The sequence below is a fragment of the Lissotriton helveticus genome, chromosome 2_1 (genome assembly GCF_964261635.1).
Source record: "Lissotriton helveticus chromosome 2_1, aLisHel1.1, whole genome shotgun sequence".
NCBI lineage: Eukaryota > Metazoa > Chordata > Amphibia > Caudata > Salamandridae > Lissotriton > Lissotriton helveticus.
Genome location: NC_136059.1, coordinates 1,681,725,317 through 1,681,740,192, shown reverse-complemented (window position 1 = coordinate 1,681,740,192; position 14,876 = coordinate 1,681,725,317). Strand labels below are relative to the sequence as shown.

Genomic DNA, 14,876 nt, shown 5'->3' with positions numbered 1-14,876 from the left:
CAAATAAAGAGCATGAGTAGCTGCTCTCTAAATGTGCTCTTAGGGTAGGATTCTCCCCCCCCCCCCCCCAACTTACTATCTGCATTTAGCGCTATTTTCTTAATGCAAAAGGAACCCTTGCTCCCAAAATGGATGCAAGGATGTATTTTGCGCTAAGAAATTGAGCAAATACAGAACACAAATAGCAAGCACACGCTTGCTAAATGTGCTCTCGCGGTAGGATTTTTTTCTCCCCAAATTACATGAGCAGGAGTTTATTTTGTATAATTATTGGTATTTCCATATTTAAGAGAAACACATTATTACCGGAATTATTCGGATTACTTCTGTTTAATCACAAATCGGCCCATGCCTAGTAATTCCCCAAGGATCTAACTACAATTGTAGGACAGTCACGTTGGTGGAAATGGATGGATTGTGGTTGCTTTCCCAAGAGACGCGTGCCTTATGAGGGTCATCTACAAAACTTGTTTTTACTGCAGAGAGAATGTGCATATAGAGCCATAGTTTTACAGCCAGAGGGGAATCATAACACGACTCTGGTAGAAAGTGTATGATAAATAGGAAAGGTGCAGAGAAATGTGGAAACCCTTTGCGCAGAAAAAACGTCCAGACACCTGACTGCAAAGAAGATTCCACTCCACAATTGTCTGGGGAAAAAATGGAGCAGGCGTGGGTGCACAGTAGGAGTTCAGGCCATTAACTCAAAATCCACACCAGACTCACAAAACAAATCAAATATGCAACTGATAACTTGATGGAAGCATACCTTCTGCCATGCAATATTAAGGGCTTCATTCTTCTTTTGATCAAGTTCTTCAATGGTTGAAAGAATTTTTGACTTGTCATTCTCAACAATTCTTTTTCTCTTCATCAAATCATTGTACTGGCAAAAAAGAAAAATATTTGTTTAGCGCGTAACACCTTGAAAGGAGAAAATATACTTTTCTCGTTATTTTTTTTTTTTTTTAAACAACTGAGGTCTCGACCGGACAAGGAACAAAAATATAACTTGTATAGACTCTTTTACTTTGAAACCAATCATTCAAAACTGTAACCCAGTACTCTTAAGTCATACAATCTTTTCAAATTACATGACATATCCTCCCTCTGATAGGAAGAACTGGAGCATGTGGAATAAAATAGAAAATGAGGCTTGAGAATGTTGCAAGGCTTGTAGTGGCTATGTCCCCCTCTTTGCACATCCATTCTCTATGTCACTGTCCTGCCTCGGCTACTTATAGCACTGCAAACCAGGGCACTAAACAACATTTGCCACTAAGCCCCAGGATACAGGAAGTGGGTCAATGTGTGTAAATTATTACTTGCTGTAACAAGTTATCTAATGTAATCTTCTTCGCTACACACAATTCATTCCCTGTTGTCAGACGGGGTGTCTCAGCCACTAATGGGGAATTATTCAAGTGTGCCTCAAACACCAATGTGAAGAACTGGGCCTTAAATGCTATACTCGTGAAGGTTTATTTTGGGTGCCATTGTCACTTGAGACCATGAGACCATAGTTCAACCATATTCTAAAATACAAGCATTTTGCTATACATATTGGATTCATCATACCCTTTCCTCAGCCTGAGTGAGCATGTTCATGGCTCTCATGTTGACATTTCTCCCCAGCTTCTCTTTCTTCTCTTGGAGTTTCTGTAACCTTTGACCTGCTTCCTTAGGGTTGTTGGTTTTGAAATCATAAGCTGTGTTTGCCTGGCCAAACAAGTTCTTTTCAGAAGCAATCCACTCGTAGTCTTTCAGCATTTTAGCCACCTGGGAACACAAAAAAATAAAAAGACTTACAGTGTGTGTTTATAGACCATGATGAAAAACAAAAGTAACGGTTGTCAAAGTTCAGAGTTTACACTTTTAAAACACCTACTTGAACCTCACCAATTCACTACTCTAAGAAAAAACACAATGGAATCCTCACAATATCACTGCAATTGCAGACATATGATGAGACGTGAAAACCCATACAACATGCTAGCCTTGCTGCTGCTAAAATGCAAGACTTATTGAAATGATGAGTTGAAACACAACCAATAACCCACTCCACCACACACAAGTTTTTACACTGGACATTCTAGGCTGTGGCAAAAAGATCCAGCCAGGGTTCTCCCTGCTGATGGAAGATTCCTGGTGCCACGCTGGGGTACAATCAGCATTTGTGATCTGCCAGGTGCCTCCAGAGGATTTGATCTGCCGTGGCATTTAAAGATCCTGCCATAAGGATTATGAAGCTACCCTGACGATCCAGCCAACTCCAGAAGAGAGGAGCCTCTTGGCACAGGACTCCACTCAGCTCTGCATTTTGCAGTACCACGTGGCAGTGTTGTCCTTGAGAACCTCACCAGCCCCTCTTATTAACTGGTAGGATAACCATGAGTGACAGGTAAACGCCCAGCAACTCCAACAGGGTGATATGGAGTCTGGATCTTCTGAGCTCCACCTCCCGCAGATCTCAAAGCCAGCAGTGAGGCATCTGTCACCACTGTCAGCTCTGGGTAGGGCAGAGAGAGGGATTTGCCGCTGGTCCATTTGTAGTCGAGCAGCCATCACTGCAGATCTCAGAAACAGACAGGTTTCCTTTGTGCTAAGCCCACTGACTTATTTTTTTGCACAGCCTGAATAGGACACCTGGTGTAGTCGAAAAGTAGGATGCAGGAGGCGAACAGGCCAAAAAATCAACCATGCATCAGGGAAAGTGTCAATCCCACTGACCTCCAGTAGGTTCACATAAATACTGTCATTATATTGCAGGGGCAAATCATCCCTATCTCCACTACTGCTGCCATCTCTGCGAAGCAAACTCGGGATAATGGATCCTCTGATGACAGCTTCATGGTAATGGTGGCATATTGTCGCAATCAGGCTGTAAGGAACCAGTTATGCTGGTGTGGAGTCAGAGCGCAACTTTGGTCAGGGTCGAGATGAATTTGGTTTGTGGTCAGACATCAAGTCGGTACCAGATCCTACACCAGCACGGGTATTAGCTGCGTCGAAGAAGGGACCATGCAATTCTCAGAGCTGGAACGGATGTCGGCCCCAAAGTCCAAGCAGAACCAGAGGCAGGATATACAGGCTCGGATGGAACAGAAAGTGGATTTGATGATAGCAACCTGCCTGGAGGCTCCTGCGGATCCTTTGGAACCAAAGGTGTGCCAGGGGGAGCTGGAACAGTGCCAAAACTACGCACCATGGCCTCCTTAAAGACCATGAAGAACAACTTTCTAACTTTCAGTAACTCTTTATCTGGTAGAGACTATATCTGGCCGCAGTTTCCTTAACTTTGAATTTTGCAGGCATCAGACTGGATCCCGAAGATTTTCTTAAGCAGTACCCTCGAGTGTCAGTAGGTGGCGATCGGCTCCGTGAGCATCATCCGCGCTAGAAGTGATGTCCGCAGCACCTATATAGGCGTCACCTAGGCGCTCGGACGTCGGTTACTTTTCGCAACTTTTTGTGCCAGAAGCCCGGAGCCATGAGAACACTGACACTGGTGTGGATAAACTAGGGCCCTGAAGGGATCAGTCTTGACCTTAGAAATCTGTCTGCAGAGCCGGGAGGATGGGTAGGTCGCTGAGGAATCTGCGGCTAGATCTGATCTCTACCAAATAAGGTGTTACCGAAGGTAGGTAATTTGTTAATCTGACAGACTTCTATCCGCAGATTCCTTACCTTTGATTAGATACCCAAGCAATACCATCCCCGGTGGTGGGTCTGCGGACCAATTTCACCAAGGAAGTCCTGCAGGACTGAACAGGCGAAGTGCTCATCCCTACGAACCAGACTGTCCAGACAGTAATGTTTGGTGAATGTGTGCAGGGAAGTCCATGTTGCTGCCTGGCAAATGTCCAGGACCGAAAGTCACGTGCTAACGTAGTGATCACAGCTTTAGCGGAAAAAGCTCGCAAGCATTTAGGGGGTTTCTTTTTGCCAATGCGTAGAAGATTGTAACGTCTAGCATGACCCAGCGAGAGATGGATCGCTTCTGCACCACCCTGCCTTTCTTTTCACACACACACCCAACAAAAAATTGATCGTCCACCCAGAACTCTTGTGTGCGGTCATGGTAGAACGACAACACTCTTTTTAGGTCCAGAGGGTGGAGTCGCTCCTCTTCTTTTGAGGGGAGCATAGAAAGTGGGCAGGGGGATGGACTGCCCTACATGAAAGGGTGGTCACCACTTTCAGAGGAGAGGAGGCCCATGGGCAAAGCACCACCTTGTCAGGATAAACCGAGGTAAGGCAGCTTAAATGACCAGGCCTGCAACTCACTCATTCTACGGACAGATGTAATTGCCACCAGGAAGGCTGTTTTTAGTGCGAGAAGCCCTTGGGGACAGTTGTTGAGAGGCTCAAAAGGACCACATATTAAAAAAAAAAGTGAGAAACCAATTTAAGGACCCACTGAGGCATAATGAATGGCTAAGTGGGAAAGAGGTGGACAAGACATTTCAAAAACCCAAGTACAACTGGGTATTTAAACAAGGAGAGTTCATCAGGCAGCCGCAAGAAGGCAAACAAAGCATAAAGATATTAAGGGTGCCTAAAGCGGAGACCTGCTGGACAAGGGAGAGAATAAATAGTAAGATTCTTCAGAAAGGGGTTCAATTGATTTTTCTGCACAGCATTCCACAACTTTCTTCCAAAGGCATACCTATACCGTTTTGGTGGAGGGATGCCTGGGTGTTAAAATGACATTACAGACGTCTGCAGGAAGGTTGAAAGCCGTCAACTGCTGACGCTCAATCTCCAAACAAAAGATTTTGTTGGAAGACCATCCCCTGCTACTGACTCAGTAGATCCTCCTGAAGGGGTTGCCTGATCGGAGGATCAATGGCTTTGCTCAGAAGCTCGGGATCCGTGCCCAGTCCGGAGTCACAAGAATGACTTAGGTGGTATAGGCGGAAAGGCTAACAAGGAGGCTTGAGCTCCGCTCGAGACAAAAAGCATCTCCGTCAAGAGCCACTTTGGAAACTCCAAAGTGCAAAACTGCTGACATTGCGTGTTCGACAGAGGCAAACAGATCTAACGAAGGCTCTCCCAACTGCTGACAGAGATCTTGTGCCACCTCCGGATAGAGACGCCATTCGTGATCCGCTAGGCATCGATGGCTGAGTTTGTCTACCCTGGGGTTCAGTGACCCTGCCAGGTGTTGAACCACCAGGATATATCCTGCTGTTCCAGTCATGTCCACGGACACTGGGCTCTTGACAGAGGGGCCACGACCTCACCACCCTGTTTGTTGGAGTACCACATGGCAGAGTCGTCTATGACCACCTGTACCAGCCTTCCCCCTGATGGAGGGAAAAAAAAGCTTTCATCGCACAGAGCGCCATCAAACTGATGTGGAATCCGGATTCTGCTCAAGACCAGAGACCTCTGATCTCCACCTTTCACAGATCGCTGCCCCATCCCTGGAGTGACATCTCTCACTACTGTCAGATCTGTGAGGGGAAGGGAGAGGAGTCTCCGCTGACTCAATCGTGGTTCGTAGGTCACTACTGCAGGACCGTTGAAATTCTCTCCAGATTTGGACCATGTCAGAGAGGTTACCATGATTCTGTGCCCATTGGAACTTCAAGTCCCACTGCAAAGCCTGTATATGCCATCAGGTAAGTGTCACAAACTTGATGTAGAAAGCCATGACTCCCAACAGCTCTAGAGTCTGCTTCACCGAAAACCAGGGTTGAGGTTGAAACATCGGTATCATAGCATGAATATCCTGGACTTGTGAGTATTAGCCCGAAACTGCTCTGTGTCCAGAACAGCTCCAACAACAGGGAGCGTCTGAGCAGGAGTCAGGTCTGACTTCGGCACATTGATGTACCAATTACTTATCTTCGGTAATGCTGCATCTGGTAGAGGCGATTTACTAGGGAAACAATTTAGCACAGAGCATAGTGCTCAACATTAGACTGTGTAGCAGTTGAACCATGGATCCATACTTAAATCATGCAATCAAAAAACCAATGTGATATAAAAAATTATCTTTTTTATTATTTCTCTTCTTTTTTTCTTTCTTATAGATTATAGCTGCAGATTCCTTAATGTAGAATGATCCCCAGGCGTGAGACTGGATCTGGAAAACTCTTTCGCCACAGTATCTATGCGCACCTGGGGCCACCCTGACGTCGTCCGCGGGCATGACGTCAGTGAGGTCACATAAGCCCCGCCCCGGCGCGCTGACATCAGTTTGCTTCAGAGAACTTTTCCATGCCACCACGCGGAGCAAGTGCAAACCAAAAAACTGTGAGAGCATTAGAATAGTGTATAAAAAAAGAAAGGGAAGCAATCCCTGGTGAGCAACAGCACCACAACAGGAGGTGTCCGCACTGCAGACTAGAGCACCTATGACCGAAATAAGATACATGGCAGCTGCCCACAAGATAGACCTACAAGGGAAGCACCCTCCAAGGGGACAGAGTAAAGCAAAGGACCTGCAAGAAAGGCTGCAGACCGAGAAGACCGCGGTCACAGGCAAAAGCAATAAAGGGGAGAAGGTCCTACAACAGAACTCCCCCCCCCCCCCCCCCCCAAGGCACGCTGAGGCCCCGGACGAGAGAGAGAGAGCGAGAGAGAGAGAGAGATCTAGAAGCAGGGGGGACACAAAGGACACAGAAATCCACCCCCACAAGACCAGCCAGAGCGTGCAACCAACAGGAGGGAAGCGAACAGGACATCCAAAGAGGGCAGCCACCCAAGAGAGGCGAACACAGAAATGTCAACCAAAGGGGGTGAAGACACCCGGAGAGCTCAAGCCACTCAAGAGAAGCGAGAGCAAAAGTTCCAACCGGAGAGGCAGGGCCCCCGTAGAGGCAAGGCACCCAAAGGAGACCCGAGCCGAAGGCTCAACAGGACGGGCCCTCGCAGAACAAGGAGGAAGGGCGGGTCGTGAATGATCTGAGGCTAGAATCATCTCTACCAGGTACACCATTACCGAAGGCAAGTAATTGGTACATCTGATAGAGACTACTAGCTGCAGATTCCTTAACGTAGAATAGATACCCTAGCCATACCCAGAGGGGAGGAGGGACTGCAAGGGGAGCCCCCGCAGCCCAGATGAACACAGAGCCCCAACAGGGGATGCAGCAAGAGGCAAAGAAGGATAGAACAGCCCCCACAGGGTAGGGGCAGCCGAATCCCGGAGGAGCGAAGAAGACTCAAGAAGACAGTGACAGGAGCCAGCAACAGAGAACACCACCTCCAGACCCAGCGAAGGGACCATGGAGCGGGGAGGTACCTCACAGTAAAGACAAGAAGAGAGGAGCAGACGGCACACACCACGGCCCACTGCAGCGGAACACCCACACACACCACTACAGTGCACCGCCGGAACCCCGGTAGAGGCAAATGGAGGGGCACATAGAGCACAAGGCAAGCTAAGTCAAAAGAGGTCAAGAAGAGGACCCAGAAAAGAAGTGGCCCAGAGGCACAACCCGGGACGAACCCGGGGCATCGGCTCACTGGAGCCGAGACAAAAGAAGGCCAAAGGGAAGGCAGCAGTGCCAAAACGAGAACGACCGTCTCCGCAACAAGCAATACTGGGCCATCAAGGAAGAGCCCAACGGAGTACGACCGAAGGGCGCCCCGGATCTCGAGGCAGAGAAAGAAAAAGAAGATAGGCCGCCCTAGGCGGCATACAGTGACCTCGGGGAACCAAGGACCCCGAGAGGGCAGACACTGCCCCCAACAGAGAAAAGGGACTACACAATAGTCAACAAGTACCCCACATGGGGTAGGACACGTCCCCAAACAGTAGCGGGGGAAAAAACATCTTAGGGGTAAAACCCCGCAGCAGAGGAAAAAAACAAAAGGCCCGCAGACAGCACCGCAGGCGGCTTACCAAGCAGCGAAACATACGAAAAAGTTGAAGGGCCGAACCAGCAGCAGAAGGTACTGCGAGGACAATCTGACCTCAAAGACCCACTCCAACCGAAATCAGACACATACATAACCCCGAGGAGTCGAAGGAAAAACGGGAATTAAACCACCACAGGGTCGAAGGGCCGACCAGCAACCAAGCGCAGAAGGGCCAAGGAAGGGTCACCAGGGTAGGCTGTAACCAGAACCAGACTGAAATAAGACAGCGCCCCAACGGAGCAAGGGATAAACGTCTCCCATAGAATACACCAGAACAGACCACCGAATTAACTGAGGAGGAGGATAGAGGCCCGCAAGAAGCACTGAATCGCAGAATCCACGTCGGTGCTAAACAGAACCACTCCGTCAAAGGGCAAATCGACCAAACGTTCCCGGATATTTTCAGGGAAGACTCAATCTCGCAACCAGGCGTGGCACCGGAAGGCAACCGAACACGCCATAGCATGGCCACGACAGTCCGCTACGTCTAAAGCGGAATGCAGAATATACGACGCCAACTCACGACCATTGATCACATGGCTCCACATGTCTGCCCCAGCCCCGTACGCGGAGAAGCGGGCACAAGGGCCTCCGTGGAATCCCAGAGGGCAGCTGTAGCCTGAGCCAGAACACAGAGCGTGTTGAGCTCACGCAGAGTGGTGCTCGAAGAGGCAAAAACATTACGCCCCCAAGAGTCCAACCAACAGGCCTTCTGCGACAGGGGTAGCAACACCGAGGGCAAAGATGGAAAGGCAGCCTGAAGAACAGGACCCTGGGCGGAAGGATGGGAAGAAAGGCAAGCAGGTCCATGCGGAGGCGGGCGGTGGTGGCGAAGCATTGGCTCAGGCACCGGGTCCCCTGAAGCAAGGTGTCCCTATGCCCACAAAAGGGAATCATGGAGCAACACTTCAAACGGAAACAAGGGCCCCCCTCCACCAGAGCCCTGGTGGAGAACCTCCAACAAATGGTCAGGAGGCACCTGCGCGATCGAGAGGCCCATCTGCAAAATCCCGGCAGCCCGGGTGAGAGCCCGGACAAAGGCGACGCCTGCCGCCGACGGACCGCACAAAGGCAAGAGCAAGTCTTCTGTGGGAGAAGACTGCAAGCTTAGCCGCCCGTCCCCACGCCCCGCCGGTGGAAGGTAAGGCCCACACAGAAGGGGCGGGAACCCCACCGAAGTGTGAGGAACCTGCGGGCCCTCCGGAGTAGACGAGACAGCCGCAGGGGGGGCGCCACAGAAGGAGCGGAACCACGGTCCCGGAACCAGCAGCCGCAGCCTAGAGGGCGCCGGAGCGAAAGTAACTCAGCGCCCGGACTCTGGCGAGGAACAGACCAGAAGGCGGCAAACGTCCAGAGATGAAGGAACGTCCAGCGAAGAGTCAACAGACCAACGCCGAATCGGCGCCAGAGACCTCGACGAGCACCGGAGTGCCCTCTACCGCGACTGGCTCCACCACCGGCGCAGCGTCCCCCTGAGGGGTCGGGTTCACCTCCACAACCACTTGTCGCGCAGGACAAGGCGAACTCAGCGAAGCCGGGCAGCGGCGCCGAAACGGTGCCGGCACAACCTCAGAGTGGCCCACCGCTGGTGGAGAGGGACGTGGGGAGGCACCCCCCGACCCGGCCTCAACCCGCGGCGCCATATGGCCCGGGGAAGAAAGCCGCTGACGCCAGACCGGCACCAGCTCGGCCTCTAGGAAGGCATCCGCCTGTCCAGAAGGCCGAGGGGAACCCGGGGAAGAGCCCCCAGTCCCGGTGGCCCCCTGTGATGCCACAGGAAACCCAGTAGGGCTTTGCAGCGAGGCAGGGGTGCCATGGGCCAAGGAGGTGGCCCCCGAAGGGCAGCACCCCGGCAACACCACATCACCCATTCCCGAAGCCGCACCGTGCGGCGCTGGGGACGGATCCGCCGGCGACTCCACAGCCGGACCCGCACGAGGGGAGTAGGTTGCTGAAGTCTCAGGGGGAGGGGCGGGTGGAGGGAGGCCTGCAGAGCTGCAGTGTATAATTCCATCTGAGACCTGGGAGCCCCCCTTCAACGGGAAACAGCGGATAGGGGGCCGACGTCCGAGGACGCAAGTCCCGAGAGGAAGTTGCGCCCCCGCCAATCGAGGACCAGGGCCCAGAGGCTGACTGGTAGAATTACCCGCTGTAAGCGATGTACAGGGGGCCGCAGGGGCAGGCGGCGAAGCAGCCGAAAGCGGCGATTCATGGACCCCTCCAGGGACAGATGCGGGGACGAGACCGACCAAGAGAGGCGGGCCAACAGCAGCTTCATCCGGCGCTCCCGCCGGGACTTGGGCTTGAGCTGCTGGCATGCGTCACAGTCCATGGAGTCGTGGTGTTCGTCCAAACACCACATGCAAATGGGATGGGGGTCCGTCAGGCGTTAGCAAAGTAAACCAGATCCGCGTGCCACGCGGATCAGAAGAAAACAGATGTCAGTGCCCCAGGGCGGGACTTATGTGACCTCGCAGACGTCATGCCCGTGGACGTCAGGGCGGAGTCCCGTGGTGCCGCCCCAGGTGCGCAGAGATGCTGTGGCAAAAAAGAGTTTTCTGGATCCAGTCTCACGCCTGGGGATAATTCTACGTTAAGGAATCTGCAGCTAGTAGTCTCAATCAGATAGTAAACCCCAACGAGGGGTGGAGGTTCGCCATAGTGTGGAGCTGGGAGACAATAAACAGGAGGCTAGCCCACCTTCAATGGCCAGTCATCAAGATAGGGGAAGACTGGCACCTCTTATCTCCGCCGATGACCTGCATCCACTACCATCACCTTCAAAGAGGGTCAAAGGGAAGCACAGTGAATTGAAAGTGCTCATGGCCTTCTGTACACCGCATCTAGCATTGGTGGGAAGGCAGGACTGGAATGTGGAAATAGGTGTACTGCAAATCTAACGCTACCATTCGGTCTCCTGGGTCCAGGGATGACGAGACCTGAGCTAGTGTGAATATCTTGAGTTTCTCCTTTTTGAGGAATAAGTTGAGGGCTCGTAGATCTAGGATAAGACGAAGGCCTTTGTGGGGACCAGAAAGTAGCATGAATAGCAACGACAGCCTACTTCTGTCACTGGAACCCTCTCTAGAACTCCGTTGGCCAAGAGAACCATGACTTCCTCACAGAGCAAGGACAAATGATCCTCCATCAGCCGTCGTGAGTTGGTGCCATGGAGGGAGTGGTAGTTGCGAAGGGGAGGAGGTAGTCCTTTCGGACAATCTGTAAGACCCACCTGTCCAATGTTAAGGACTGCCAGTGGGGCAGGTGATGGCAGATCCTGCCGCCAACTGGATGCCCATGATCGTAAAGGGGCAAATTAGGAAGGCTTGGAGGCTGCAGCTTCTGGAGGGGGGTCTGGGGTGAACGGTCCACATTGCTGGCTACCTAACCCAGGAGGTCTATGGGTACCGTGCTCTCGTTTACGCAATGGCTGGGGAGCATAAATAGCTCGGTGGCTGGGAGGCAATTTGAGCAGTTGGAAGCCCATTCCATAGTCCAGAAAGGCAGCTTGGGGGTGACCTGGGGCTGCTGAGAGGCCCAAGGACTTGGCCTTAGCCCAGGTCCTAGGATGCTTGTTTCCGGTTCAGTGAGGACCTGGCTTGGCAGTTCGGTCTGGACTGTTCACATGAGTCACTGGGTCGAGACTGATTTGCATATGGCTGGGTCTAAACTGGGGTTGGCATGGTGAGCAAAAGAACAATGGATTTAACCCAGATCTATTGACTGGGGGAGAATGTTTGATTTGCTCTGCACTCCGTCCATCATGTGTCTTTTGCTGCCCTCTTGGACCTGTGGCAGCACTTGGACAACCGTCTCACATAGTGTTGGAGTAGCAGCCCCCAAAACACATGCGGTGTTCACAGACCACAATGCCAGGCTAATTTCTTCCCCAAAGAGTCCAACATTTTGGATTCCCTGTCAGGGGAGCAGTAGGTAATACACCCTGGAAAGTTGAGGTTTGGACCACCAAGCTCTCCAGGGTTGGGTGAGCAAGTTTAGGTCCCCTGGTGTGGCAGCGGACGATCATCCTATTCAAAGGAGCTCCTATGTTGGATTTGTTCCAGGCCCCAAACAGGACATCAGTGAGGGCATCATTGAACAGGAGTAACTGTTTGGATGCAGAGACTCACGGTTGCAGCACCTGTCAAGATGCTGGTCTTGGCTGCCACCGAGGGCAACTGAAGGTCAAGGACCACAATCACCCTCGGTACCACCACTGCGTAGGAAGCTCCCTCCTCTGTAGCCATGGCAGGGGGAGACAGCATACTTGTATCTGGAGAAATAAACAGTCCACTGGCTTCACCCAGTTCCTCACACCAGTCCATAGTAGTTTTTTTTTGGTAAGGCTAGCATTCTTCAGGGTCCAGCGACCACTCCCATCCCTCCTAGAGTCCAAACTCAAGGGAATAGAGCTCAGGCTCCGAGCTAGAAAGTGCGGTTCCTGCCAGCTTCGGATGTGGCACTGGGCAACACCCCTCTGTGCCAGAGTCAGTGATCAGGATTGGGGCTGCGCCACCAGTTGTGTCGGCATCGGGACCAGCTTCGGGGAAGGTCAAGATGGTGAGACCAGGGCAAGTCCGGATTCAGGAATGGATCAAAGGGGACCCACTGAAGCCATGGCCAGAGTCACCGGCACAGAACCAGATGGTGCCTCTGGACCCCGCGAGGTCCGATGGCACAGCAGAGGTGTCAGGCCTCCGAAATATGAGGGATAGACCTCATATAAAAATCTTTAAGTTAGGTAGGGGTCCCTCCGGCTCCCCGAAAATTGGCAAGGTACACCCAGCCCAAGCTCTATAGTGGAGCAAAGCCTCGAATGCCGACGCTCCCTCGTCTTGTCGACCTACACACGGGGAGAAGTCGAAGACCTCTGACTTCTTACTCTTCTTCTTATTCCTCTTACCTGAATATCCCGAGCACTTGGAGTGGGGCGAAGAGGACTTCAGGATCGGCAAAAGGACCTGTGACCTTCCACGCTACAGGGACCTCAATTTTCAGAGACGCATGCCACGCCGCAATTGCGCTAAGGGGGACACTCTAGGTTTGCAAGTGACCTGTGAAAAAAAGATGCAGGCGTGGACTGGGGGAACAGTCCGGCCAACCCAAAGCAGGGCTCAGCTCTGGAGGGTCTCAGGACCCCGTGGGCACCATTGGTCCACTTATCCCCGGGCTCGGGTACAACGGTCTGGTTGGGAGGCCTCAGTGCACTGTCATAGTCGAAAACAAGCATCCAGCAGCTAAAAAGGGGGCAAAAATTGAGAGGACAACTGCAACAAAACCCAGTTTCCTACACACTTCCTCTGAAATATAAGTTTCCATGTGCTTGTTCCCATCCACTGCTGACATTGTATTGTCTTTTCTTCTGAAAACCAATTTGTGAATTTGCTTGCAGACTCCTCCTGGCTGTTTATAGTTCTAAATATTGATGCAGAGTTGCGACTCCTGCATAGTTCATATATGCAATGGACAAAGTTCATGGAGGTGGATACTCCAAGGATCCATCAATGCATCTACTGCAAGGCCGGTCTTCACGCCCGTAACCTGGATTTGGAGCCTGAAGTAGCATGCAGCATCTGCAAGTTTCTTCTATATGGGGATGTTCTCTTTATTCAAATCGTGAAAGACCCAGAGATTAAATGACACGGTTGGTCCAGCCCCTCCTGGAGTGGCCACTTGTGGAGGGGGCAGTGGGCCATACATGAAACACAGGAAGACATCATCCACAGTAATGATTTGAACTGCTGATCCACAGAAGTGGTCATCGCCTGGGCTCCAGTGATACTTTGCAGGATTCGTTAGTCTGTCAGGAAGGTCTTTCCCACTTCGGTGCCTAATTATCCCACCACAAATTGTGTGTGTAGCAGAGCACAGAGAGGACATTTTGTTCAGTGTTGAGAACAATCCACGAAACAGCTGCAGGCATGCAGCTGTTGATCTTTGGGACAATAGGTGAAGCGTGCCCCTGACCAATCAGTCAAGATATGGGAAATGCCTTTGTGACCTTTAAAACATAGAAAGGCGGCTACTAATGTCAGGCACTTTAAAATTAACCACACAGATATATTTTTGGTCTGTAAAAAGCACCTTCAACTGGAAATGGCTACGAGACTGTCTAAACTGATAAAGTTATGGTGCTTATGATTGGTAAGGATATTAAAGGTGGTGTCCAGTAAGTCGATGGATGGATTCAAATCCCTATGCTGGAGAAGCTGAACAAAGCAAAACAATGTTTTCACGAGATATTTAATTGCTGAAGATACAAAATAAAACAGGGTACTTTTTGGTTAGAAACAATTATTAATATCTTCTGTTTGGAACTGGGTATGGGCTTTAGGGCCACTTTTCTGTGCATAAGATGGATCTCCTGGAGACGAAGTACGTGCTGATGGGATTCCGGCCTTGGACTGGTAAGAGGTGAGGATACTTCTGTATGAATTCACAAGTATGGTCTTGTTTGATTTGATCAGACTTGTATAATGCAGATATCCAAAAAGTGCTTTTCACACTTAAGTACTATCCTATGATCCTGTGATTGCCTTAACAGTTTACAGACCTTGGAACAGAAATGTCTTCAATGTTTTTGGGCAGAGCCGAGGGGAGTCAAGAGCATCTTTCTCAGTAGGCCAAAACAAGCAGCCAGGTCTTTTTCTGCATGTTTGGAACCCCAGATGCACCCCACATCTTAATGAAAACACGTTCAAATGAAATGGCTCATCAAGAACCTGGAAGCAGTGATCTTTTAAGGATGCAAACCACTCCAAGGCCTGATCTACAATTTCAACATTTCACAGTCTCTCCAGCAGATTCTTATGTGAGACAGTATCAAGACGGCTGAAATGCCAGAAACCGGTCCTCGGAAGCTTGTTTCCGGTCCAGGGAAGGCATGGCTTGGCAGTTCGGGCTGGACTGTTCCCATGAGGCACAGGGTCAGACTGATTTGCATATGGCCATGTCTGAACTGGGGTGGCAGAGTGGGCTAAAGAACGGTGATGGATTAAACC

The 14,876-nt window shown here is 51.0% G+C and overlaps 1 protein-coding gene across 1 annotated transcript in view; it reads right to left on the bottom strand.

The window, feature by feature from the left end:
* Nucleotides 1-14,876, bottom strand: part of SMC2 (structural maintenance of chromosomes 2) — a 297,985-nt gene that overhangs the window by 52,895 nt on the left and 230,214 nt on the right. Inside the window, exons 21-22 of the mRNA XM_078676628.1 lie at nt 1,579-1,779; nt 770-886 (exon numbers count right to left, since the gene is read on the bottom strand). Coding sequence (XP_078532754.1) covers nt 770-886; nt 1,579-1,779 — 318 coding nt within the window. The remainder of the gene's footprint in view (nt 1-769; nt 887-1,578; nt 1,780-14,876) is intronic.